Here is a 26,726-nt window from a genome sequence, read left to right as displayed (position 1 = left end):
AGGGCTTCATCAGGGGACCCGTACAGTATTATTTCCAGTGTTAGAGGCGATCACAGGGTCACCTGAAGCCTCCGATTTCAAAGCAGCATCCTTTGTGCCATACTACCAGGACAAGGAGGAGTGTGCTGCCAGGGCACCGGCTGCAGAAGTGGCATCAGAGCCCAACTACTGCCGGCACCCCCCCTTCCCCGATCGATCACCAGTGCTGCCATAAGCCCGGTCCGGATCAGAGCCGGGCACATCGCGCTCAGACAAAACACAGCCGGCGGCAAATAAATCTCCTAATTTAATTAGCACCCCTCCCCCCCAGGCTAAAGCATTTATCCTAATTTTTGTTCCTGCAGCGCTTGTGTGACTACCCCTAGGGCTTGGGGGGCATCAGTGCTCCTCCCTCCTCTTCACCCAAGGGAGTCAGAATCCCACACAATAGGAACTTTAACACAATAAAGTCAAAGGGAGGGGGGAAGAGTTTTTTTTGCAAGAGGGGATCCGGCCGCAGGTATCAGCCTAGGGACTCTGCCTCCAGACTAAGGACTCTAGTATTAGAACTGTTCGCTGCTTGCTTCTGAGACTTTATTACAACTGAGGGTAGAGTTTGGAGGAGTCGTGGACATGTCCAGGAGGAAGCAAGCCAAGCCACGATCGGTTAAAGGTAAGAGACTTTATCCATACCCCAGCTCTGACTTGTGTGCAGCCCGTGCGATCTGTCACGCCGCTACTGTTTGCTAAACTGCATGCGATCTGTAGCTATCGATCAGGTTGGTGATGTCCGCTATAGAAGCAAGAGGCGTCTGATTTCCATGGCGTGCAGCTTTTGCTGGGTTAGGATCGATGAGTACCCGCTGTGATTTCGGAGTCACTGCCTCGGTGCATTGCTCAATACAGGCTAAAGTCGCCCGGTTGGTTGGGTAGGGTCCCATAGCAGGCTGAGGAAGACCGGTGCTGAGGTTGGAACCGTGGACCTGGCCTGTATCCTTCCACTGAGGCGCATTGAGTCCAGTGCTGCGGCTCCAAGCAGACACGTGGGTTGGAGACAGTCTGCATCCCATTCACTCTGCACAATAAACAGTTCCTCCCTTCCTACTCTGGTACATCCCCATTAGTTTGACTTCAGTAGTAGCAGATCTGCTACAAAGTTTGCCCATCCACAAACACCAACATTGTAACAGTTTATATCTGGATTGTTATTAAATAGACATCTATGCTCAGATCAGAAGCATAGGGCACCAGAAAATGGATCTTTAGTTCCCCAAATAAACGACAGTTATTTAGGCTGTGTCCAATGAGATTTGAAAGTAATAGTCACATGGCTGGAAAGAGAGATGCTTATCCTTGTGTAAGAAATATAAAAAGATGCTTATCCTTGTATAAGAAATATAGAGACTTATCCTTGTGTAAGAAATGTAGACACTCTTATCCTTGTGTAACATATGTTTATCTTTGTAAGAAATATAGTGACTCTTATCCTTGTGTGATGACTATAGAGATGATTATCCTTGTAAGAAATATAGGGACTCTTATCCTTGTGTGATGACTATAAAGATGTTTGCAAAGGTGTAAGACTTTATTAATTGAGCCTGTTACAAGATAGAACATTGCTGTCTCTCTTTGTATGTATGGTCAGTGTATTGTGATAAGACATTAGAGGGGTGTTGATGATGTTGCAGAGACCTAGGCAAGTATAAGTGCCATTGCACTTTGAAATGTTGAAGATCTTTCAGGAATTTAGTTTACACATCATACTGTCTCTCAGTAAATGTAAGTACTGGTTATTAAGTCAATGATGTGAACATTTTTTTTTCTTTTGTTTTATCAATAAGTTAGTTATATTTGATACAGGATTGAAGTCAGATTGCTACAATACTGCTATACAGCATCATATTTGTATAGTTGTGATGTGTTGTCTGTGTATAAATAATGGAATAAAATAAATGCAACTATGTATGTGCAATGAAACAATGTTTGCTGATAACATTTTGCACACTTACTATTAGCTAATATGAAATGAAGACTCGTCAAGCTCAAGTACCAGTGCCGTAGTGATAAAAATTATGTCGTAGTATTATAAACACAAATATTTTGTATAAAAAAGATCATAGAAGAGTAATTAAAATAAGCCTGCACACTGGATTATTGAGGCGTACATTTTGACTGCTGGGAGCCCTTTAGGTCATTTTGCCCTCTCTCATAACTGTGCTGTCTTGTTGCTCCTCAAGCTGTACTGAATATGGTTTCCATTTCTTGTACTGATGAGACAGATACAGCTGTATACAACTTTTGAATGAATGGGAGTAGAATAATAGGCTGGTTCTGGGTTCTGAATCATTGGATGTGGATGCTGTTGGTCACTGAGGCACATATGAATGATTTTCATGGTACCGCCCACTTTCCTTTAAATGAAGCACAATCCTATTTTTTTTTTCTTTTGAGTTTGTGATGGAAGTGTTGACATGTTAATACCATCTGTCTTCGGAAGGGAATGCTTCTACTTCTCTGAATATTCTCAGAAAATTTTCTTGTTTGTATGTACCAGTGGTGTATAAAAGAATGTGACCTCAGTAGCCCTTTAGATTCCCCCCTTCCTCCTTACATGATGCAAATTTCTGCTTTTGCCAATTATTTTAGTTACTTCATACAAGCGGAACTTGTAATATTTTTATTTCTGCTTTTAAAGAATGTAATTTGGTTTAACATTCCACTGCACTTTCCAGGATGCACAGACTATTCATGCCAGACCCGGCTCTATTGGGTCTGCTGATGTAACTCGACAGCAGTGAAACAGACATGCACTCAGGCCTTTTTTTGTGTGAAGCCAGCTTGTTCTTGGATTGTATGCCTATAGGTAGGCACATGAAGGAGACCTATATGAAATGTGACACAATATCCCACTTCACTTTACATGATACAGAGACTATTGATGAGAGTCCCTGCTTTTAACTGGGCGTCTGATGTACGCCAACAACAGTGAAACATAGACGTGCTCTCTTTTGTATGAACTGTAAATAATGATAGGCACCTTTAAGGAGACCAATACAAATGTAAATTAAATCCATTTTGATAGCTGCATGCCATGCTTGGGCTTTTGAAGGAGAGCACAGTTATTTTGGGTCTTGAAGCATGGTCATGGAAGTCTTCAGTACTTGAATGCTGATAAGGAAATTACACCTTTTGATGTCTATTTGGCCCAATCATTTGGCGATATTACGCTAAAATGCCTAACATACCCAAACTGCACTAATAGTAACCATAGGTATGGTATTCTGACATTTGATATTAAAGCCTAGTCGCAATAGTAAATACTCTTACAGCCTATTCAAGTAGTCTGATTACTACTTTAAACCTACTATAGAATAAATAAGTGTAACCCTACTACATAAAACTAACCAAAACCTTAAAATCTGCAAACTAATTTGCTTGTAGCAACAATAAAAATATTTGTGGGCTGTGTTGACTTCACTTTTGAGCTGTACTATTTATAGCCGGTGGGTAGAGTGCTGGCTTTTGATGGACATTGGTAGATTTGGCACTACATGTACTGTGACCATGAACCCTGACCTTCATACTTCCCGCTACTGGTGTGAAGAGTGATGCACTAAGACAATGGCTGCAAAACTGTAATAGAATGGGTAAAAGCACTATATTACCAGAACCAGAGTGATGCCATATTACCATTTTTGTTAGTGATGACATGTTTAAAAAGGAATTAAAATTTGTATTTTGCTGGGATTTGTATTCCTCTAAAGCTGATGGTACATTGCTCTGTATAATATACAGCACAATATACCATCGGCTATAGAGGACTACAAATCACACTATCTCAGCAATACATTATAGAGCACCATGTAGGGGGAGGTGCAGGCTTACTTGAGCAGTCTTCCAGCAACTTGCTTCTGAGATCGGGCCTGTCTGTCAGCAGCTGTCATCCCCCCACGCCTGCTCCTCCTTCTCCCCATGTCCCTGTGCCGATCGTGGATGTGGACGGGCAGTGAGCGTCAGGCGTGAGGATGCGGGTGGGCGGGTCTGGCAGCGGCAAGCGTGAGGTGGGGAGGAGGTGCGGCGTGTGTGGAGCCGTGAACAGGGCCATCTAATCGAAAGCCGATTAATCGCTGATTGAAAACGTTGACAACTTTTTCACTCATTGATTATAATCGATTTAGTTGTTGCAGCCCTAGTAGTCCCATTGCATAAAGCTGAACTCTAGGATTTTTCTATTTTTTTAAAAACTTTTACATTAGGCCAACTTATCTATATGTCACATGTGGAGGGCTGCAGTGGAGTCTGAAAATCCCGTAGTAGTCTGTGCCACATACAGGAAGCGCTTTCATGTTCCATTGGTGCTGGAGTGACTTCTAACCTCCTGCATTCAGAAAACATGTTGTGTTCGATACAGAGCGTTCTCTGAATAGACAAGGATAGGTTGTGATATCATCTGCCCCTCTTTTCCTCCGCATCCAATCAGAGAATGCCTCCTGTTCATTGAAAAGAATACAACACATTTTCTGACTGGGGGATGTGCCAAGTGAGAGACTCCCTGCGTTCAATGTACTAAAGGGGAAATCCCTCCAGCACTGCCGAAACAGGAAAGCACTTCTTGTAGGGATCGATCACCTCATGATCCAGCCTTGTCCAATCAGAGTACACTCTGTATTCACTTAACAGAATACAATGAGGGGAATTTATCAAAACTGGAGCAGACAAAATCTGGAGCAGCTGTGCACGACAACCAGTCAGCTTCTCTTTGATTTTTTAAATCTTAACTGAACAAACTGAAGAAAAAAGCTGATTGGTTACCATGCACATCTGCTCCAGATTTTATCTGCTCCAGTTTTGATTAATTCCCCATAACATGTTTTATGAATGTAGAAGGTACCGAGTGAGCTGTTCCCTGTGATCAGCGTGTGGTGGTGGCGGCAAGGGCACAACAGGAAAGCACTTCCTGTATGTGGCACACACTACTACGGTGATTTTGAGACTCCACTGCAGCCCTCTGGAGGTAACCTATTGATAGTTAGAGGAAACCAAGCTGGTCCAAGTATACATTTTAAAAATTATTCCTTGAGTTTAGCTTTAGCTGTACAGGCACAGTTCACAATAGACAGGGATTCTTAGAGACGACGTATCAAAGAATGGCAACCATAATTATCTGGGTGCAAAGTCATAAATATACAAAGAAGTTTAAACCAGTAGAACAATGTAAAATCTCTTTTTTATGTAGCTGCATAACATAAAGACGAACACCCTATTTTGAGTATACGGTTCTGTAGACTTAAGCTGGGTATACATGGTTAGAATTGCGTATGCACATTGATACTAAAAATCTCATCAGAACATTTGATAAAACCACCGGAGACTTATGGAATGCCATTCAACATTTTGTAATGAATGGAGTTTCCTGAACGAAAACCACATTCACTGTTAGAATTTCATTTATTTCCATCCTGCTCCCCTTCTTTTTTTCATATTATGATCAACTTGACTCCATTAACTATTAAAAATCGAACCAACTTTCAGAAAATGATTGTTTGGAGACAAAAATTCTAACCGGGCATACCCAGTATTGGTGCAAATCCCCTAGGGTTTGCTTGTCCTTTGTTTTACTAGTAATGATCACTACTTGGGTGAAGCCCCTCCTAAATACCTCCCTTTCCCCCCCCCCACCCCTGCGTGGACAGCAGAATCCCTGTACAAGGTTGATTTTTGAACTACTAGCTGACATGTGACAATTTACTATATAAAATAGAAATGTATTTTATTGCTCCATCTAAACTGAAAAAATAAAATATTCTTTAACTTTTTCAGGAACAATTTAATCAAAGTGTGTTTTTGTATACGAGCCTGGAGTTTTTCTTTAAACTCAGGACATTTTAAATTGGATAAAGATTAAAGGGTTGTCACAGTAGTCTTTGTCGTAAACAGTTTTTCATGTATAGATGATGGTAAGTGACATAGTCAATTTAGATAGACTTCTATGTTCCTAATTATTGTGTTTATTTTCATGTCTGTTTACTGAGATTTTCCTGCTTTTAAGTGGAGACTGGCAATATAGTTATTTGCCAAAGGTTTTTTTTCCATTTTGTTTTTTTATTCCAGAACCTGTAATTAAGTATAATATTTTGTCATGCTGATGTGGTCTCTAGTTTCCTTGGAGACAGTTAGGGTTTTGGGCCTGAAGCCTGTACAGGAGATTCTTGCTACAAATGAGTATACATAATAAAACACAGCTTCTGAGAGATATTAACAACCTTTACAGACTTCATTTTATTTTGCTCTTTGACTCGTGGTTCTCGCCCAATTACAACCATATAGGTTAGTGTATGTATGTATAAATATATATTCCATTGGAACTCGCTACACGCTGTGCAGGGGCGTATCTGTCTGGGGGCATTGCTGCAAAGGAACATCACTAGGTAAACAGAAAGTAGTAGCATTTATTCTGTCCAATTTTTCAATGGATCCATCAAAATATTGAACAGCATAAACCCCTCCTGTGTGGACATGCAGTCCTGCTCAAGACCAAGATAGCTATATCTTGGGAAAACTGCACTTTGCCCATATTGGGCCAATCGGCTGGTTTGCTTGGAAGAGGCACTCAGCAAAAATTTCTCACTCTTCTGTGACCATTAAATTACAGTGCTTACATCTTGTAATTGGCCACCTTATCACTGAGCACTGCAGTGTGGAAGGACAGGGTACTGTTATGTGTTACCACATACTCGGACGTTCTGGTTTTAGCAGGGCTGGGCAAATTCCAGGAGCCAGGTAGCCAAAGCTCCTCCAAATTTACAGCTGGCACCTAACTTTTGAGGTTTTGTCTAATTGCCAATTAGACAATTGTCCAAAAATCTTGTCTCCTGGGTTGGACGGAATAGCTCCTGAGTTCTGTATTAGTTTGTCCATAGGATATCGTTTCCTCCTAAAGTGAGGACTGGTTATATTTGTCCAGTGGTGGGTACTGATGAATTATTTCTGCTGTTCACTGTTCTCCTGACCAGTCTGGTTACTGCCCCCTTCATGCTGTCACAGCAATTGGTTCTTTAAGACTGAAGGCCTGCTGCATATCCTGTTAATACTAAAATTGATAATCCTGAAAAAGATGAATATTTGTGTAACATGATTAATACTTTCAAAGGTTTCTGATGCTGTTACTTCAAGAGCTGGACCATAAACAATTGAATGCAACAAGATTTAATGTATAAGAATAACACTACTACTTCCTATGCGCTATATTATCAAGCTGAATACATTTATTTTGGGGGGTTTATTTAATGCTGACCAGTTCTCAATCGGGCCAAATGGCCATACCAAGGTGTGAAGGTATCATACAGTTCCATGGCTAACACAGCTTGGTGTTCAAACTGGTCCTTTCTGAATGACAGATGCTAAACGTAGAAGAGATGAAGATTAAAGACATACCACTTAAGCCATTGGAAGATGAAAGAGGAATAATTTTACTCCAGAAAGGCACATTACTTGTAAAGTGCTGGGGAAGGCAGCGTGAGCTAATTGGAGTGTTTGTTTTCATCTCTGAATGTGTGTGTGTTTTTTAAGTCTTTATTGCCTGAAGTTAATTGATGGAATTTCTTCTTTTTAAAGATGCAGCCATGCTCAGCAGCTATGGGGGAGGACATTTACTAACAGAACTTGCTTTTATTATCTGTCATGTAACTGTTTTTTTGTACCCTCGGCAGATTGGTTATTTGTTACTATTCAAAGTGTATATTTTCTGAGATGTTCTATAGTTGTGTCTGATACATTATTGCTAGATCAGTCTAATCCTAGTGAACTTTTAAAGTTGAACATTTATTTCAATAGTGCCTTCTTTAAATTACATAATTTTACATAGAACGAGCATAAGTACCTAAATATGCCTTAATATCAACCCCTGTGTGATCCTCTGTACAGCAGCACGAAGTCTGGGATATGACAGGCAAGTATTCTAAAGCTAGTCTGGCTACTGCATTGCATACTGCACTCCATCTAAAGCCTCCTTCACATGGGCGGCTGATGGATGATAGAAACAGGGTTTTCATCAGTGTTTTTCCTCTTCTCATTGACCCACCTAAAAATTTAGAGGCCACTCATGCTTGTACACATACAACATCCTCTGCAAATTTTAATGGCTTTCTATGTTTGGCAGGCGGATCCACTTGCCAAACACGACTATTACTATCCGTGGGTTGCAGTAGGCGATTGCGACATGGTGCTGCAATAGAAAATCTCCATTGGAATGAAATAAAAGAGAACACGGTGCTTCTGTAGCTCTATTGCCCTCTAAAGAGCGATCCACCGTAGGTCGCGTTTCCAGAGTGGAAGTGGAGCCGACTACCTGTTTGAATGTGACTTTTGGGTGGCCATTCACTACCTATTTTTACCTGTTCAGCCCCACAGACCCTATAAAAAAAAAGTTCTTGTTTCCCCTATCCACAATAACAGTATGTGTAGGGGAATTCACAATTATCCCCCCTCCCCCCCTGTAGTTACTGCAGCTAATTGGAATTTTTAGACCACTTCTTTAGATGAAATTCAATTGAAAAAAAAAATCTGAACTGCGGTGTTAACATGACTCGTCCAAAATTAGACCAGTGTATGGCCAGCTTAACACTGAGAGCTTTCAGTGGTGGAGAGAGCAGACTGTGTGCTGCTGTTTCTATGTTGTCCAATTGCAGGTGGGTGGAAGATCCTAGACCAGCCTGTATTAATGTTGCATATTAGTCTGAAGTGAGGTCTCAAGGAGTACCTGTCCATACTGCCTGGCAGGGGAGATTGGGTCACAGACTGGCTGAACTAAATCACTGTGAATAGCAGTCCCCACATTTGTCTCACAACAGTTGTGCTTTAAGTGGATGAAGGAGAGTGTTTGGTATTTGTATAATAGATTAGTCCTGCATGCTATTTGCTATCTGGCAGCATGTGCAGACACCCTTAGGTTTACTAGAAGTTGGTAACTTGGAATTGATGATGGGTGTTCTTTAGGAGGCACTATCCTGATCATCCGGGATAAAACCGGTTATGCTGTCTTCACATTGAAATTCTGGCTTCTAAAAACTGGTAGAATTAAACGTACGCGTGTTGAAGGTAAAAATGTAATAGAAAAATGACAGCTGGAATTTGGTTGCTTTTGGAAAACATGACTATGTTTTTACAATCTTATAAGCGCAAGGTTATTTTTTATTTTTTTTAAATCTATGTCAGTATGTATGTTATATTAGGAGAGATGGGAAAAAATGTGTACATTACAAAGAGAAAGTGGGAAATCTATTAAATAAAGGATTTTCACACTTTGTCCAGGTGGCTGTGTTCACCAGGACCCACTGGCTACACAACAATAAATCATGACGGGGGTTCTAACCCCTTACCACTCTGTTGAGAGAGAAAAAGGTTTAGAGGCACTGTAAAGTGTAATTCCACCTTTGCAGTCAAATTTGAGAACCCCACCCGCCCCATTATATGTTTGTGCTCTTATTCACACAGCATACCTAAAATTTTCTAAAAAATATTTCCTACTTGATACTTCTTTGGGGCAGGTTTATACACCGGTCTATGCTCAGGCAAAAAAAGACTTAATGGAGACATGGTGTTTTTATCCACATAGATATATTAGGACTGGCAATTTTAGGCAGATACAAACAAACCACTAGAGAAAGCATGTAAATATATCTAAAAAAAAAAAGTATTAACTATTGTAATCCTCTGTACAGTAGCATTTACAATGGCACTTAGGAGGGTCCACCACTAGGGACCAGTCAGGCTGTGCTGCTTGCATGTAAGCGGGCAGGAGGAGAGAGCAGGTTGAACAGAGGAATTACCTCATCATCGATGAGCTGCTTCTCATTCATTGTTCAGTTAAAAGGCGTAGGATGTTTTTAACCAGTTTTGTAGCCAAAGCTACGCTGCTGCGTTGGAGATTTAAAGGGTATCTATGGTCAAAAACAAGATAAATATGTACTTTTATATACAGAGTTTCCACAAGTTCTGTCCCTCTCCCAATACTCGTATTGATCTTAAACTTGCTTCCTATGGGCATCTTAACTAAGTACTTCCTCAATGCAGTGATACAATTTCACTCAGCCCTGTGAATATGCACATCCTGTGTCACCACTGTAGCTATGCCTGCTGACTAAACTGAAATTCAATATCTAAACTTCCCACAATGCAACATCATCATTGCTTGCTGGAAGCAGTGCATGGTGGGATATTTACTCAAGCAGCAGGGAAAGAGCTGCAAATCACACTGGAAATCCAGGAAGTTGTTGAACGTGAGGGCAAACGCAAGACAGCACTCCCTAAATAAAAGGGATTTTCTAGTAAGCGTTGATTGCATTCTCAAAAACAACTATAGTATTTCCATTATGGTGCTGATGGTGTACCAGGATTGTATATGCTGCAGAACTCTAAGGATTTGGCTGTGTTGTTTAGCAGGGGTTCCTGGATTACTGTACTGGCTGCATGGAATAATAAATATTCTGTTAGGTAAAACAATTTCTATATGTGTTTCAGCTGTTTACTTGCCTGGAGTTCAGTTTTAACTACAGAACAAGTGTGAGCTGTTTGGTAGCAGGCTGTAATATCATCACTTTAACAATCTTACGTTTAGCTAGCCAAAATGTATTCTAATTAGATTTTTTTTTTTTTTACTTCTCAGGTCAAGCTTAAAAGTGGACTTTGTAACAAAAAGAGATATATTGCCATAAAAACTTAAACATTTTACTTTAACATAACAAGTAATATTGTTCCTTGTGCACAGTATACTTATTAGTAATCCTCCTCTGGTCTAGATGCACCGTTCATTGTCCCTTATTTATATTTAAAGCAACATGGTTCAAAATGTGAGGCACAAGATAGTCCTCCAACACTGACAGATCTTGAAAATTATAGGATGGCATTATTGTCAAATTCCTATCTGTGGAGCAAATATGTAGCATCATGCAGCGGCATCCTGTGATGCTCTACTGTCGTCCTATTCACATTTGCTTCATTCTAACCTCCTCAACATCTCTCCTTAACTGCCACAGGATAGAGGCATTTGTTGCTTCTGCGGCCAATCTTCATACGCCATTTCAGTCTCTGTGCCCTGCTGAGGAGTGGTTTCCACCTTTTTCTTAGGGGCAAGGTCCAACATTGACAGATCTGGCAAATTTTAGGATGGTGTTCTTGTTAAATTCCTATCTGTGGATTAAGTTTGTAGCATCAAGTAATTACTTTGTGAAGTGCAAGTCTTCAGTTGGAGCTTTGGCGGGAGCTGCTAAGCCAAATATTTCTGTGCTGTGTAAGGTCAATTCCTCACCGGTTATGTTGGTTTTATTCAATCCTGTGTTGCTTCACTGTCCTCTCTTCACATCTGCTTCATTCTGACCTGCTCAATATCTCTCCTTAACTGCCACAGCATGGAGGCCTTTATGGCATCTGCAGCCAATCTGCATGCACTTTTCATTTTCGGTGCTCTGTTGAGTGGCTTCCAGCTTTTCCTTAGGGGCAAGGTCCAAGCCTGCTTTTCAAACCAATTTAAAGGCCCTAGATTGTAAAGTGCGTTTGAGCTGGCGGTTCTAACAAAGCAGAACTTCAGCAATTAAAGGAGAACTATGGGGGTCAGTGTTTTTCCCCATAGTTCTCCTTGGGGTAACGGGAGGACACAAACTAGCGTCCTCCCATTACCCTAAGCTCGGTATACCGTGAGCTACAGCTCGCGATATACTGAGACACCGCACCTGAGACGCCGTCATCTAAGTCGGGATCCGCTCAGCTGCGTGAGTGACAGCTGGCTCTGCCTATCTAGAGGCACAGCCAGCTGTACCCGCCCCCTCCCCCGTCCGTTCTGCCAGTCAGCGCTGGCAGATCGGAGCGGGGAGAGGGGAATCCAGCCCCTCCCCCTGTCACGGCAGAGAGCCGTGACAGGATCGAGAGGTGAGGGAACCCGGTATGTGTTCTCTCACCTCCCGATCTACTGAGCCGACCTGTGACAGTCTCATTGTCACAGGTCGGCTTAGAACTATGAGGTGAGTGGAAATCACTCATGTCATAGTTCTCCTTTAAAAATAGGGCAGTCCCGCTTATAGATCTCTACTGCTGCTTTTCTGTAGGATAGCTAATCATAAAAGGGATGGGATCTCCAAAAAACACACAAAAGCTCCTTTTTAATAATATTCAAAAGACAAAACGTTGTTTCACTTTTAGCAGTTAAAATACATTTAGTCATTAGTACTGAACACCTTCTACCCTTTTGATATTTGGATATGCTGACAACTAAATTAATAGGCTATAATATAAATGTATATATGAAATCTAGCATATGCCAGGACAACTATGTGGGAAAGAAAATATCTAATCTGACAAATGGGGAAAATTATATCCCATGTATGTCTGGCAGGATGGCAATAAAGGCTAAGTGAGTTAGACAGAATGGGTATGCTCTGTTGGTTTTAAGGGAAATAGGAGTCTTTTAAAGTGTTTGTTCTATATATACACATGAATGGGATCAGCTTGCAGCAAGCCTGTGGAATCTTCCAGAGTTTTAGTCTGCTGTTGTAAATGTAGGTCATATCCAGAGGCTTTTGTGCAGGAACATGAAGATGCCAAAGTTTGCCCCCTCTCCTGAGCTGAGACAGATTTGACTTGCATATCTATACAGTGACCAGGCCAGAGCAAGGTGCAGAAATAACAGCTTGCCGTCCATGCTCACTAGACTTTCCATGCCATCTTTTTGGTCCATAAAAAACCTACCTGATAACCAAATGTTATATGGGAGAGAAAGAGAACCATTTGGTTGTCAAGTAGATTTTCCTTGGACTAAAAAGATGACATGGAAACTCTAGGGAGCATGGACTGCAAACTGTTATTTCTGCACCCTGCTCTGGCCTGACCACTGGATGGATTTGCAAGTCAAATCTGTCTCCACTCAGGAGAAGGGACAAACTCTCTCAAAGGAAGTGCACTTTGTTTGAAAGTGTCCTTATCCTTTAAAGTCACATGCAGTATGCTTTCTGGTGCCTCGGGATTTTTTTGATTTGCCTTTGAGTTGGTCAATGAATGATTTGCATGGAGCTGCTTCTGTGTTGCATCAAGTTTCTTTAGCTTTCACATTAACATGTATAGGACATGAAAGAAGGTCAAATGCAAACAAAAGCTAGTGTTTCATAGACTTTAGTGAAGCATAAAGCATATTTCCTTAAGATTGTTTGCTTTTCAAATATTGTCTTACCCTAACCTCTATGTAAACCCTTACAACAAACTTTTGTTATTTGGCCCCTTTTGTTCTGATAAGTATATAATTGATAGGGTTTTGTTATATCATCTATTTGAGATGTCCAAATAATATCTGTTGATCTTGCCAGAAAACTAAACAGCCAATACCCTCCTGTGTTGAATGTTTAGCTGTTTATGAGAACTACAGAACCCATTCCTTCTAAGTTAGAAAATAGCAGATGGATGGGACAATGTTGTCCTGCTACTCTTAGGAGCAGAAGTATGCTACTTCCAGAATCACCAGGTATAAAAGGAAAATCTGGTAAGCTGAACCATAATACAGTTTTTGTTTTTGAGTTAGATACATTTTGTCGGAAATTTCAGTCTTCTCTACAGATGCACATTCTGTGGAGTATCTTCCACATTCCACATTGAAACTACTTATCTTTTAATCTTAACATTAACATGTTGTTTTTTTTTTTGTGTGTGAAAGAACCTTTGCTTGACAGTTCAACAACTGTATGAAAGTATTTTGGCAGCTTTTTTGGTGGTTTCCTGATCTCTCAGTGCAAATCTGTTTGTTTCAGCATTTCTTCAACAGAGATGCTGATAAACACTCCCAGATATACATATAGCTACTACAGAGAAAGTCTGTAAATCACTGTGATATTTAGAAAGAAGAATACAGAACAGTAAGCATGTAAAATGTAAAAGTTGCAGTAAATGTGAAGTTACATAAATCAAAAATGATTAGTGCACTGAAGTTTCCCTTTTGAAGAGAATATATAGTTCTGTTTTTTTTTTCCTTTAGTGTGTGTGTGTGTGTGTGTGTGTGTGTGTGTGTTACTGGTATTTTTATATAGCGCTGACAATTTAACAGTGTTTTTACATACTGCACATTTGCATCAATCCCTGCCCTAAAAGTTCATTGTCACAGGTCGGCTAGAACTATGATGTGAGTGAAAAGCACTCACCTCATAGTTCTCCGTTAAAATCTAAGGTCGCTATCTTGCATACATATGAGGGCCAATTTAGACAGGAGGGAATTGACCTGCCAGCATGTCTTTGCAGTGTGGGAGGAAACTGGAGTACCCGGAAGAAAACCCATGCAAGCGTAGGGAGAACATGCAAACTCCTTGCAGATAGTGATCTGGGATTAAAACCAGAGACCTCCTAGTGCTGGCCATTTATTTGTTTTTTTTTTCTTTTTAAAAAAATGTCATTTGAATCTGGTAAATAGATTTTACATTTAATACTTGCATCCAATACATGGAGGACTACTTAGGACCATATTTAGTACAGCTCTTGAGTAACACCCACCCCTTCCTCTTTCCTAGCATAGATGGGAATGTATTAACAGTCAAGAGAACTATGAAGTAAGTGTTTTTCCCCATAATTCTCTTTAGGGTCACGAGAGGACACATATTAACTTCCTCCCATGACCCAAAGCTCAGTATAACGCGGGCTATTGCCCGCGATATACTGAGAGCACCGCAGCCGGGGCGGATCCCGACGATACTGTCAATCCACCCAGCTGCGTGAGTGACAGCTGGCTCTGCCTATCTAGAGGTAGAGCCAGCTGTGCCCACCCCCTCCCCCGTTCGTTCCTCCACCCAGCGCTGGAGGATCAGAGAGGGGAGGGGGAATCCCTGCAGAGGGCGGTGACTCACTGCAGGGAGATAATTGGGAAGGGAGCAGATTGGCGGTCTCTCTCAGTTCCTGAGCGATAGAGCTGACCTGTGACAGCTTTCTTTTTTTTTTTTTCCTCTTCCCTTTTTTTTTTCCCTCCCTTTTTTTTTTTTTCCCTTTGTTGTGTATCTAAAGGTGGTTCCTTTTAAAATAAATTTGGTGGAGATGAGGTTTTAGGCTCATGCGTAGAATCATCCATGTATTTCTTGGGTCTCTTGCCTTCCGTTATTGGCATATATTCTGCTACCCTTTGGCCTTTTAAAAAAGAATACTACGTTTGAAGGGTATAGCAGTAATAGGGCAAAAGACTAAGAACTCCAGTGGATGGTCTCGCATTGGAGTAACTTAAAAAAACCAATGAAAGATTAGGTCTACCAGCATCAACCATTTAGCCCTCGTTCACACTAAGCGTTTTTCTGCCCGAAAAAAACACAAAAAAAATCCCCATTCATTTCTATGGCCATGTTCACATCTGAGCATTTTGTCACTTAGCAAATGCCGTTACTTGAAGAAAGTACATAAGCTTCTTTTTGTCAGATTCTGCGCTTCTTAATTGGCCCCATATACTTTTAAAACGCTCAAATGCACATTTGCTGCATTTTTGCAAAAATTTTACATACAATTTGCATGTTTGTTCATTTACTTCAATGTGTCATGATCTGCTCACAAAAACACGTGACCTCATGTACGCGCGTAAAACAAACGCTAAAATGTGCAGTCTAAATAGCCACTGCCTTTCTGTTGTCACCTAGTGTAGTTGGGGGCTTTGTACAGTAGTAAGACCTGCTAGCACTAATGCCCCAACTATTATGTATCTGTCTTTTAGCACTTCGAGACTATGCCTGCTTATGCTTGCAATAGTCATTGTATTTATTTGGTAGTTAATAATTCTTGTTACTGAATTTGATCCATGCCAACTTGGGTTGTAAGAATTCATTAAATTCTTTGGCAATTGTTTTAAAAGCCAGCTCAAAAGGGCACTGTACTTACATTTTGTTTCTGTATATTTGGCATTTCTAGCAACATGCAAACTCTCCTGTTGTGGTTTCCTGTAGAGACTTTTTGTTGGAAACCTTCGTATCCCTTGTTCTTATTTTTAGTCAGTCTTAAAACTAATACCAGGTTAACAGGATCAGTTATGCATGGGCACTGGTGGGCAAAATCACCCACTGACTTCTTGTATACCACTTGGATTTCAGCAGTGCATCCATCTCTAATCCCTGGGAGAAATAAGAAGGAATAACAAACCAGTAGGTGTTTCACCCCATGCATGTTCATAAAATTTGAAATATCAGCTCTATGTAGAGTTGTAGACTGACCCTTTAAAATGGCAAATGCCCTCATTTTCAGTACTCTTATTTGATCATTAATATTTGTTCAGCTCTGGTACAACTGCATGAGCATATTTGTTCAGCTCTGGTACAACTGCATGAGAAAAGTGAACTGCAGCTATGTAATCCATCTGTTAGTAAAACCACCTTTTCCTCTTTTATTATTTCTATAAACTCTCTGGCATGCATCGGGTCACTTAATCTGCATGAAGCTCTGATGGAATTGCTTCATAATTTTAGATCATCTTGGTAATGGTGCTGGAGCCAGCATGCAAACAGCTTGTTAGGCCTTTACTCTAGGTTATTAGCACAACTGTTCAGAGCCGAACTAGAATAAAGCTTTTTGCTTGCCGTAAAAAGGTCTGTAGCAGGTGAAATGGAACTCTCAGATGGTCTTTATGAGGGACAACAGGATTCAAGTGCTAGTGCTAAACCACCTGTCTTTATTGCTAGACTGAACATTAGAAAATCTATAGAGCTGCTTTCCTGCTTGTATGTGTGTTTGTGCAGTGTCCGCAAAATTTTTTTTTGCTAAGGTATAGCTGTCTTCGATAGAAATGTCTACCTTTTATAGCCTATCAAAAAAGGCTTCATGATTAAAAGTGGGAAAAAACGTTTGTGTTGCTCACAATGACCTTATGCTTTTTTGTCGTTTATTTAATTTATTCATAGGCATGAAAGTTTGTTTACTGTTTCAGATGTTCGGAGAGGAGATATGTTAGGAGATACTGGTGGCTGACATTGTTTTTCTCCTCCAAATGAATCACGCAGGTTAGAAAACCTGATTCCATCACTGTTTTGCTTGAGATTAGCTGGAACCTGAGCTTTTTCTTTTTTTTTTTCTTCACACGCCTCCACTGCCTCTTTCCATAAGCTAAACATAGATGCTCAGATTTAAGCTCTAGTGTACAGCAGGGTGGGCACACATCTAAAAATGGTTGGATTGTGTCTTCCTATCCTGCAATAATCTTTTACTATGGTCGTTATAAGGCAAACATTTTACTATAAACAAAGGTCTGCTTTACTCGAAAGGCTAGACTAGAAAGGCTATCAAGTGCTTATCTCAGAATTATGAAACCAGGTCCCATCGTGTTCTAGTTATATGTCCTGTAGCTAAGGCAGCCACCACAACATAAGAATGCTCAGTGAAAGTTGGTCACCCACAGTACAGAGCTGTGTATGTTCGAGTGTGCTGGATTCTGGTTACATGACTGGGGCCTGGTTTTAACCGCTCTAAGATATTTTATATCTTTCTTACCTCCATTCTCCACCTTCAACCTGGATAATCACACAGACAACACTCTATAGTATAGGTCCACTTTAATCTGAACTACAGATCTAAAAAAGTAGTAGCTTATTATGGGACTATTATGGAAAAATGTGTTCTTCCTGAAGGTTTTGATGCTGAAACTCCTTGTTTTTATGGCTTGTAAGTGCAGTTCTACTCAGTGGGCGCATAAATGTTGTTTTTTAGTTTACTGGAGATCTCATGCTGTGTATACATTCCTCTGTGTACACGTCCGGAACTCTTTGGTGCAGTCTGAGTTTCAGACCAGATACATTTCCCACAAAATAAAAAGTACCTAGTTTTGTATTGCATTAATAAAAAAAAAAAAGTAATGATTGTGATTTTTAAATATGATGTGGTTCTAGCATGGTGAAAATACCACTTCTAGGAATTGTGTGTATGTGTACACTTTAAGAGGAAACCCATATTAAGGCAAATTGGAGGCTGTTAATGCTTTTTTTCTGGCTCTTGCATTGATCTAAGGCTGGGTTCACACCTAGGCGGATTGAATATGCACGTTTTTCGCGCGTTTTTTTTTACCGCGATACTTGGCTGTATCCCAATGGAACCGCCCGACCAAAACGCCCCAAAGAAATACATGTCCTTCTTTGGGCGTAGGGCGGTTTCCCACACGTTTGTACTCGCGGAAAACCGCCCAGATGGGAACCATGCACATTGAAAATAATGGCATTTCCCTGTTTGAGTGTTTTTCCGCGAGTACGAAAGCGCGGAAAAACGCCTAGGTGTGAACCCAGCCTAATGCTTTCAGTAATTCTTGGGTCACAGACCTGGAAGGAGTATGCAAATAAGGAGTTCTGACATCCAGGACTCTATCCGTGTTACTGGTCATTGATTCAAAGTAGTTAAGCCATTGAACCAGTGTTGATAACAGGCAACTAAAATTTTTAGAAGATTAAGCAATGGCAGCCTCTTATATTTTTCTTGGTATAAAGGATGAGTCTCCCAATAAATCTGCAGGATCAAATGATAACCTCAGGTCTATGGAGTAAGGCAGTAATTGGAATAATTGGTAATACTCCAATGCTGAAAAACAAAGGAATTTATCCATACATATAGTATATGTGCAGCAGTCAATTTCCAACAATAGGGACCAAAACAGGGTTTTTAATGTCTAGGTGCAGGCACACAAACATACAAAACTACCAGCAAATTTTTGTAAAAGCTAACAAAAAAAGCTGTAAAATCCATAGAGGATCCTAAACATGCATAAGGTAATGTAAGGCATGTGAAATGGACCTTATGTATTGGTATGGGGTCAGACAGATGCACCAGTCATCCACTTAAAGTGGATGAACTGAGCATCAGTAGTCAAGAAATTTGTGTGTTATGTGTATGCTTGCCGTTTTGCTTGCCGTTTGTCTTATGCTATTAAACAAAAGCAACCTGAATTTGGCAAACAGTACTACCGTGTTTCCCTAAAAAAAAAGACACTGTCTTATTTTCGGGGAAACACGGTAGCCTTCTCGGACACTGCTTACTGATGTCTATACTATTTAAAAAGACAATGTATACATCCTCCGATGGTTAATTTTGTTGCCTGCCACCCCCAAAACACAAAAATAGAAATGGGAACATAATGGTTATAAGCAGAATCAATTGGCGTTGCCTTAAAGTACAACCAAAGGTTTCTATATGACAGTCTAAACAAGTACGAAGTGTAGTTACTATGTAATGTGAAAGCTTCATGAAGTTAAAAAAAAACATTTTTTAGCTTCCATGACCAAGACAAATATGCCTTCGTTTGTTGGCGTTTGATCGCCTCAGTTGGAACTTCCTTACTCTTACGCTAGAACAGATTGGACTACCAAAATTGTTTGTGGATAAAGTTATGGCCCTCTATCACTGCCCCATGGCCCGGGTAAACGGCTCCCTGTCCCTTCCCTTCTCCATTCGGAATGGAACTAGACAGGGTTGCCCACTGTCCCCGTATTTGTATATCTTGGCCATGGAGCACCGTGCTGAGGCCATTCGGCAGAACCCATTGATCCGAGAGGGTCTGTGTCCAAAACCAACACTATAAGCTGGGTCTTTATGCAGACGATGTTCTCCTTTACTTGTCCAACTCCCGTGTTGCTCTCCCCTCCTTGCTAGAGGAATTTTGGAGGCTTAGCTTCATCAGCAACTTTAAGGTGAACTTACATAAAACCGAGGCCTTAAACGTCTCCCTCCCTTCAACAGAGGTTACCCAACCCCAGGAACATTTTCACTTTAAATGGCAACCGTCTGCTATTAAATATCTCAGCGTCCTTTTGTCCTCGGATCAAGCAGACCTTTTATCGCCTGAACTTTGCTCCGCTTCTCCATTCTACTATCTCACGTCTACAGACTTGGACCTCCCTACGACACTCCTGGATGCGAAGGATTGCGCTCTTTAAAATGGATATTCTCCCTCGCTTCCTATATCTCTTTCAGACTCTCCCCCTTACTCTCCCTTCTTCCTTTTTCCGTCAATTGCGTACTGCACTGCTTCGCTTTATCTGGAATGGTAAATGCCCGAGACTAGCCTACAACATTTGGACGCGGACAAAGGACGCGGGGGGCCTGGCCCTACCTGACATGAAGACTTATTACGCTACGCTCCTTACCCACTTTCTTCATCTGAAACACCATGAAGCTCACAAGCTCTGGGTCTCCCTGGAAACTTGCATCTCACCAGTACTCACTTTCTTGGTACCTTGGCTTACTCCTGCTCACCGCCCCCCGCTCCTCAACGCTCCCTTTTACTCTTCTGTCCCTCTTGAAAGTGTGGGACCTTTTGGTTTGGACTCATGGCTGTCTCCCCCAGGAGGACCCATGACCCCCATAATGGATAACCCGGAGTTTCAGCCGGGCTGTATTTCCTCCAGCTCCCTCTGCTGGTCGTCCAATGCACCTTCGCCTTTGACAGAAGCTCTCACAGGGATGGACCTGAAACCCCTGGTTACTCTACTTGCCGACCATCCCCACATGCCAGGATCGTGGCTGCTCTATTTCCAGCTTTGAGCGTTTTACACTACAATGAGGGATCGGGTTCTGGCGACAGGTAAGTCGCCAGGATCGCTTCTGTTGTAAAGCCGACAGTCGGCTCTTCAAGTTTAAACAGACTCCCGGCGGCAAAAGTCACCGGGAGTCTGTTTAAACAGCCCCGATGCTGGCGACGTACACTGTACGTCGTCAGTCACGAAGGGGTTAACGCCCGTTTACCTGGTTTGAATCCCTTTGTAGCCCGGCGACCCACCCACCCATGTCATCTTGCTATACCGCCATTTACTTACGACAAGGTTCCAGGGCCGCCTTCCGTTCATGACTAGATGGGAGACGGAGTTAGACGTCACACTTACTGAAGAGGAAATCCAGACCTCGTGCAGGCTCACCCATAAAATCTCGGTGGCCAGCTCGGCTCAGGAAAAAGGCTATAAAATCCTAACCCGCTGGTATAGAAGCCCGACTCTCCTACATAAAATATTTCCAGATAGGTCCTCATCCTGCTGGAGGTGTCTGACCGCAGAGGGCACTCTCCTACCCATATGGTGGAGCGGCCTGCTATTGGCACCTTTCTGGACCCGGGTCTTCAACATCTACAACCAGGTAATCGGAACTGACCTAGCAGCATCTCCTACAATAGCCCTTCTCTCTATTCTTCCGGGCTCCCCTGCTTCTGTCAAGAAGGACCTACTTCGTTTCTTTCTGGCTGCGGCACGCAATGTTGTCCCTCGCCATTGGAACACAGTGGTCATCCCGAATGTGCAGGAATGGATTGCAGAATTGTGTCTGATTTATGCGCCTTGAAGAACTGACGGCCTCTCTGCATGAACTTCAGGCCAGATGTGCAGTCTTATGGGCACCCCTGGATTTTGTATATGGGTACAGCAGCTTTCCTGGCCCTGTAATGAGCTGGAGTCTCCTAGTGAGGAGGGGGACTGATGCACTGCCGCTAATATAATTGTTTCATTTCACAGTCTCATTATCTGAGTTGTGGGATCAGACGGAGCCTTCCCTCCCTTTTTTGTTTCTCCCTTACTGTTCACCCCTTATGTCTCTCCTAGTTAAGTTGTGTGTATACTTTTTACCCCCTCCTCCCTACGTTTAATGTTGGCCGGTCCGGCAGGATGCAACACGGCCATATCACCTCATACTATGCCTTCGGTAGGGAATGTATAGTACCCGAATTACAGCTACTGCTCCTCACAATGTGATGATGCCTTGATGTCTAACACCGCTGCCAACGTGACTACTGGATGGCAGGCACTCATGTATACATATCTGCTATATATATCTGGACAGTGAGGACATGTAAATACATCCCGAGATTCTGTATTGATATTTGGACGTGATTGCACTTTGTACTTCTGTATGTTTTGTACTTTTGTACTTTTGTATTTTATGTACTTTTTGTATTGAAAAAACGTAATAAAATCTTATTTAAAAAAAATATGCCTTCGTCTGTTTTTGGCATTATCCCCCCTCTCAGGCATTACAGCTCACAGTGGAAGGGTTTTGGCAACAGAGGCAGTGATGTCAATCCAGAAAGCAGTGGGCAGGACTAGGTTGCCCATTGGTGACTGACGAGCTACGGGCTTGTGAATTAGCCATGAGAAAGCTGATAGCCTAGTCACTTTTTTTCATCCTACTGTAGTGTAGCACAGCCTACCTGACAATATTAGTATGCAACTTACAGCTGTAACATAGCTCTCTCTCTGAAATAATTTAATAAATGCTTGTTCTGGCTCATTGATTATAGTCAGTCAGCCAAGCAACTAGAAATTTGTAGAGCTGGTCAACAATGGCAGTCCATGTATTTTTCTCAACACATGCTTGTATGAAACACTGGGAATCATACCCAGACAGCACATTCTAATCAAGCTTTGAGGTATGCCATCCCTTTAGTAGCAGCTTCATGCAGAATTGATCCCACTTGCCGTTATAATACTGAGCTCTTCATTTAAGTCTAATCGATCTCCCTTAATACATGCTGTAAATATTTAGGCAGTGTAAATATTTCATGATATTGTTTTTCCAACCCCTGTAATGAAGCCAAAGGAAAAGGTTTCAAATAATTTTATATTTAGCAACTGCGAACAACCTTTTTCTTTTTACCTACATCTCCCTGTGTATTCTTATTTGTGAAGACAGTTAGACATTTGTAAATAGTTGTGGTTTTTTAATTCTTTTGTAAATGTAATTTTTTTATATGTGCATTTTTAGTACTTGTCAAAGAATTGCATGTTTATAGCAAAAAAAAAAATAAGACTGTTGCCCATCACAAACAGTCCATTTGTGTTGCATATTGTCACCTGGCATTATAAAAATTGAGCAAGAAAAATTGGGAGAGTTGTCCCTGGATGCAGCGCTGCCACAAGGGTGGGGGTGGCTGGGTGTGGGTTGGAATGATGGGTGTGCTGCTTCTTATAGATGCGGACCGGGGTGTCCGTCGTTTGCCAAGGGGATCAAAGAGAAAGGAGTAAAGAAGCGCTACTACCATATATAAAATATGGCCCCAAAAGTGCTTGTCATCCAGCATCACCCCTTACAATTTTACCAGCATCATCTCTCTGCTCACTGTGCCTGCAATAACCAGCCCCCCTCTCCTACGAACACATACCCAGGCCAGCATCTACACTGTGCCCCCCTCAGCCACCACAGCAGAGACCTACATACCCCCTACTTGCTCACACATCCCCCTGAGTGATCACCACCCTCACCATTCATGGACCAACACCCATGGATGGATGGTGATTACGCTCCACCATCCATCCATTGGTAAGTTGGCCATCTCCATTCATTTTATATATGGTAGTAGCGCTTCTTTACTCCCCTTTCTCTTTGATCCCCTTAAAAATTCAGCAAGAATTTTAATTGTGTACTGTGTTCCCTATCCTCCATCAATCGGCCCAACTGATGTGTGCAGTTGATGCAATTTTTACTGACTTTTCAGTGCAAGCCATTAGTCACATAAGGGCGTAATGTCAAAAACTATAGTTGTAGAAAGCGTCTGTGCTACCCCCCCATATAGCGTGTCCACGGGTTCAAGGTTCTCCCAAACCTCTTTGTCGGGCAGAATGCTTGGCAGTAATAGCCACCAGTGGGGGTTTCCATGCTTTAGCGATGGATACAGACGTGGACAAATTTGTTGGTATCCCTACAGCTCATTGAGAACAATGTTTCCTTCCTCATTAAAAGCAGTTTTTTCATGTATACCCGCATAAAGAAGTTAAAGCAAAGTATGACAAGAGACAAATTGTTCTGTATTCTACAAAGCTATTGGACTGATTTGTTGGTACCCATAGAAACAATTATAAATACTTGGATCAAAGTTCTATTTCAAATAAACTGTTTTTTCTAATTGGTATCGCACATGCCTTCAATCCTGTAATTTAGATAGATAAAAATAGTCACTCTGCTGTTTGGTATCATTATGTGCAGCACACTGAACTATGGACTAAAGGAAGCAATGATTAGATTTGTCTGAGGAGATCCTTCAACAAGATAATTACCCAAAACACGCATCTAAAAACACCCAAGAACAAATCAATGTCCTGATTACTTTGGTCAGTTTCAAGTTATATCAGGGAAAAGTATGGGTTCTTCTAGGATTCTCCAGAGTATTCCAATTTTTAAGTGGGAGTAAATACAAGGGAGTGGGCTGAGCTGCATGCTACACTACCTTTACTGTCAATGTCCCCTACTGCCTTTTCCAGGGAAGATGGAATGGATGAGGAGAGCCTCTGAAAAAGGATCCGTTTTCTGAATGTGCTGGTGGTGCAGCAAGCCCTCCTGCATGGGGGCAGTTGTCTAGTGTCTCCTTTATTTGGCAGACATTGCAAGGTTGCGGTTGTATCTGCGGGGCAGCAGACTCTATATTGTGGCCTGCTGAGGAGCGTTAAGTGGGTGTATGGTTTAGTCCTTACCCATTCTCAGTGTTGCTGTTGTGGGAAGTTATAAATCGGGTTGGCAGGGTTATGAAGCAGAGCGGTCCCTCTGTTGGCTGCAATCAGCCGACATAATGTGGAACTTTAGCTTCATCTCTCTGGTATGCTCAGCTGTGCACATACACCCCTACACATGATGATTTTAATGAAAACATGACTGTGTTCATGTGTGTAATATATATATAATTTTTAAATCTGCTTGGAGTTTTACTTTTATCTCCATTGGTTGGTTCCTGAAGCAGAAGCTTCTTCTTTTATACATACATTTTTACTTAGTGTTTCTTAATCCGCTGTGTGTTTTTAAGCAAATTCACAACAAAGGGATTACCCCGTTACCGGAGTGATGAAACCGTAAGGTGCCCATACACTTTGTTTTTCGTTTGGAAATCTTCCACGAATGGTCTTTTGAATGGAATTCAAACAGTTAATGGGACAACTATTTTTTTTTTGCTGTAAAACCAGTCGATTTTTCTCGAAGGGTGATTGCTGGAAAACCTTTTTTCGATTTGTACGAAAATCGATGGATCAGTGGCGTATTTGTACGCAAAAAATTGCCAGAACTCTGCACATGTGCAAACCATAATTTGGTGCGTTAGTATTGCTAATGAACGATTATCAAAATCAACATTTGTCTGTGCTTAAAGGGCTATTTGAGCTATAATTGAATGATGCTTCTTGGCAGCAACAACATTTTCAGATCAAAAATCTTTAGGTGTATAGCCAGCTTTAGTCCACACTAGCAGGAATAAATGCTCTTACACGTTTAACACTATTCTTAGCACTGTAGGCTTGCGGTCATGGGTAAATAACATTTCCTACATTCTGCTAGTAATAGCGGTTTGCTAAGAAGTTCATTGTCCTGTCTTGCTACACCCTAGATTAGTCAGTGAATCTTTATGTCCAGGTAGAGGGAGCTGCAGGTGATGAGACCTCAGGAGCTCAGTTTTGACAGTCGTAAAAACAGGGATATGGGAGCATGGCGTGAGTGATATTTTATACAATGCTTACCCCACCAACTTCAATTTGCTTCCCGTTTAGGGGAGTCATTCTCATTCCTGTAATTATCTTCAAACACTACATCTGTTTTTTATGTTCCATGGATACTAATTCTAATAATACCTTTTTTAATCCATGTTTTCACAAGTTGCTATAGAATCGGTTGTCTGACATATTTGTCTTTACTCTGATTCATAGAGTCTGATTTGTTGTTTCTCTTATTAATAGGACTGTCTCTAAAGACTGTCTTCCCTTGATACTTTGGTCCTACGCAGGTAGCCTGTCACCTGGGACTTTCTTGGCCTTAAAACCCTTTTTTCCTTGGTTACTAGTCTTGAGCAGTCATGTCTGCATAAAATAACTCTCTGTGGGACCTCTTTCCCTATCAATTGTAATCCCTTATGGTAAATGTGGAGATATGAATGTTTGTTTCATCAAGCCATTGTCAGTGGTAGGAGGTACATTGCAGACACCTGCTGTAGTGGTTACAGAAGTGGGAGATATTGCCTGTGAAGCTTTGTAAAGGAGACCTCGGATACGTCAGTTGCAAATCTGCTTGCATGTAAGTTGCCTTCCATAATTGTATTAATCTTTTTTGAATCACTGTATTTTTAAGGTATTACGTATAGAGGGAATATTATTGAAGACAGGTTTTAAAGCAGTGGATGGTTATTGTGTATTTTTCTGGTGCCAGATAAAATGAGGTACCCATTGGGCTGCAATGAAAATAATTATTTTGCTCCCTTTTACACAAGGGAGTTTGCAGCCCCAATTGAACATTACCTTTATCATCGATATCCATACCTTAAGTTGCTGACAGCGTTCTGAAGGATGTTCTTGTCCCAAAGGCTAGAAGGTAAAGTTGTCACATGCTTCTAAAGCAAGTGAGGCTTTCTCATGTAGGTAATGTCAATTGGCATGCTAGTTAGGCTAAGCACTTGATATAGCTTCACCCAAGTGGGTATAGTGGCCTTCAAATGGTATTTGAAGGTTTCTTTGTTTTTAAATGAGCATTTTGTAATATTACCTAAATAGGTGAGCCACCCACACAATCCCCCAATATATATGTAACAGTTTGTGGAGCTTATTGGAGCTGAATACATTCAAGATAAAGTTGTTAGCCTAAGGGCAGATTTTCCTACATGCAGCCAACTTCCTCTGTGCAGTGACAGTGAAGGACACTGTAGATTGCCTTTAGCCTAAAATAACGGATGTTGAGCTGCATTGGTATGAGCATAGCAATTGTGAATACAATGTGAGATGTGTCGTTCTATATAGGTATGTGATCTATTGCGTATATATATATATATATAT

The 26,726-nt window shown here is 41.3% G+C and overlaps 1 protein-coding gene across 2 annotated transcripts in view; it reads left to right on the top strand.

Annotated features, from left to right (window-relative positions):
- The first annotated feature begins 221 nt into the window (after positions 1-221).
- ZNF423 (zinc finger protein 423) overlaps positions 222-26,726 on the top strand; it is a 246,657-nt gene continuing 220,152 nt past the window's right edge. For both annotated transcript variants that reach the window (XM_018565746.1, XM_018565745.1), the window contains exon 1: positions 222-652. In XM_018565746.1, the coding sequence (XP_018421248.1) occupies positions 613-652 (40 nt within the window). In that variant the 5' untranslated portion in view covers positions 222-612. The remainder of the gene's footprint in view (positions 653-26,726) is intronic.

This window comes from Nanorana parkeri, unplaced genomic scaffold (assembly GCF_000935625.1).
Source record: "Nanorana parkeri isolate BGI_ZX_2015 unplaced genomic scaffold, ASM93562v1 scaffold883, whole genome shotgun sequence".
NCBI lineage: Eukaryota > Metazoa > Chordata > Amphibia > Anura > Dicroglossidae > Nanorana > Nanorana parkeri.
The sequence above is the reverse complement of the archived record's forward strand: the minus strand, read 5'-3'. Positions and strand labels throughout refer to the sequence as shown.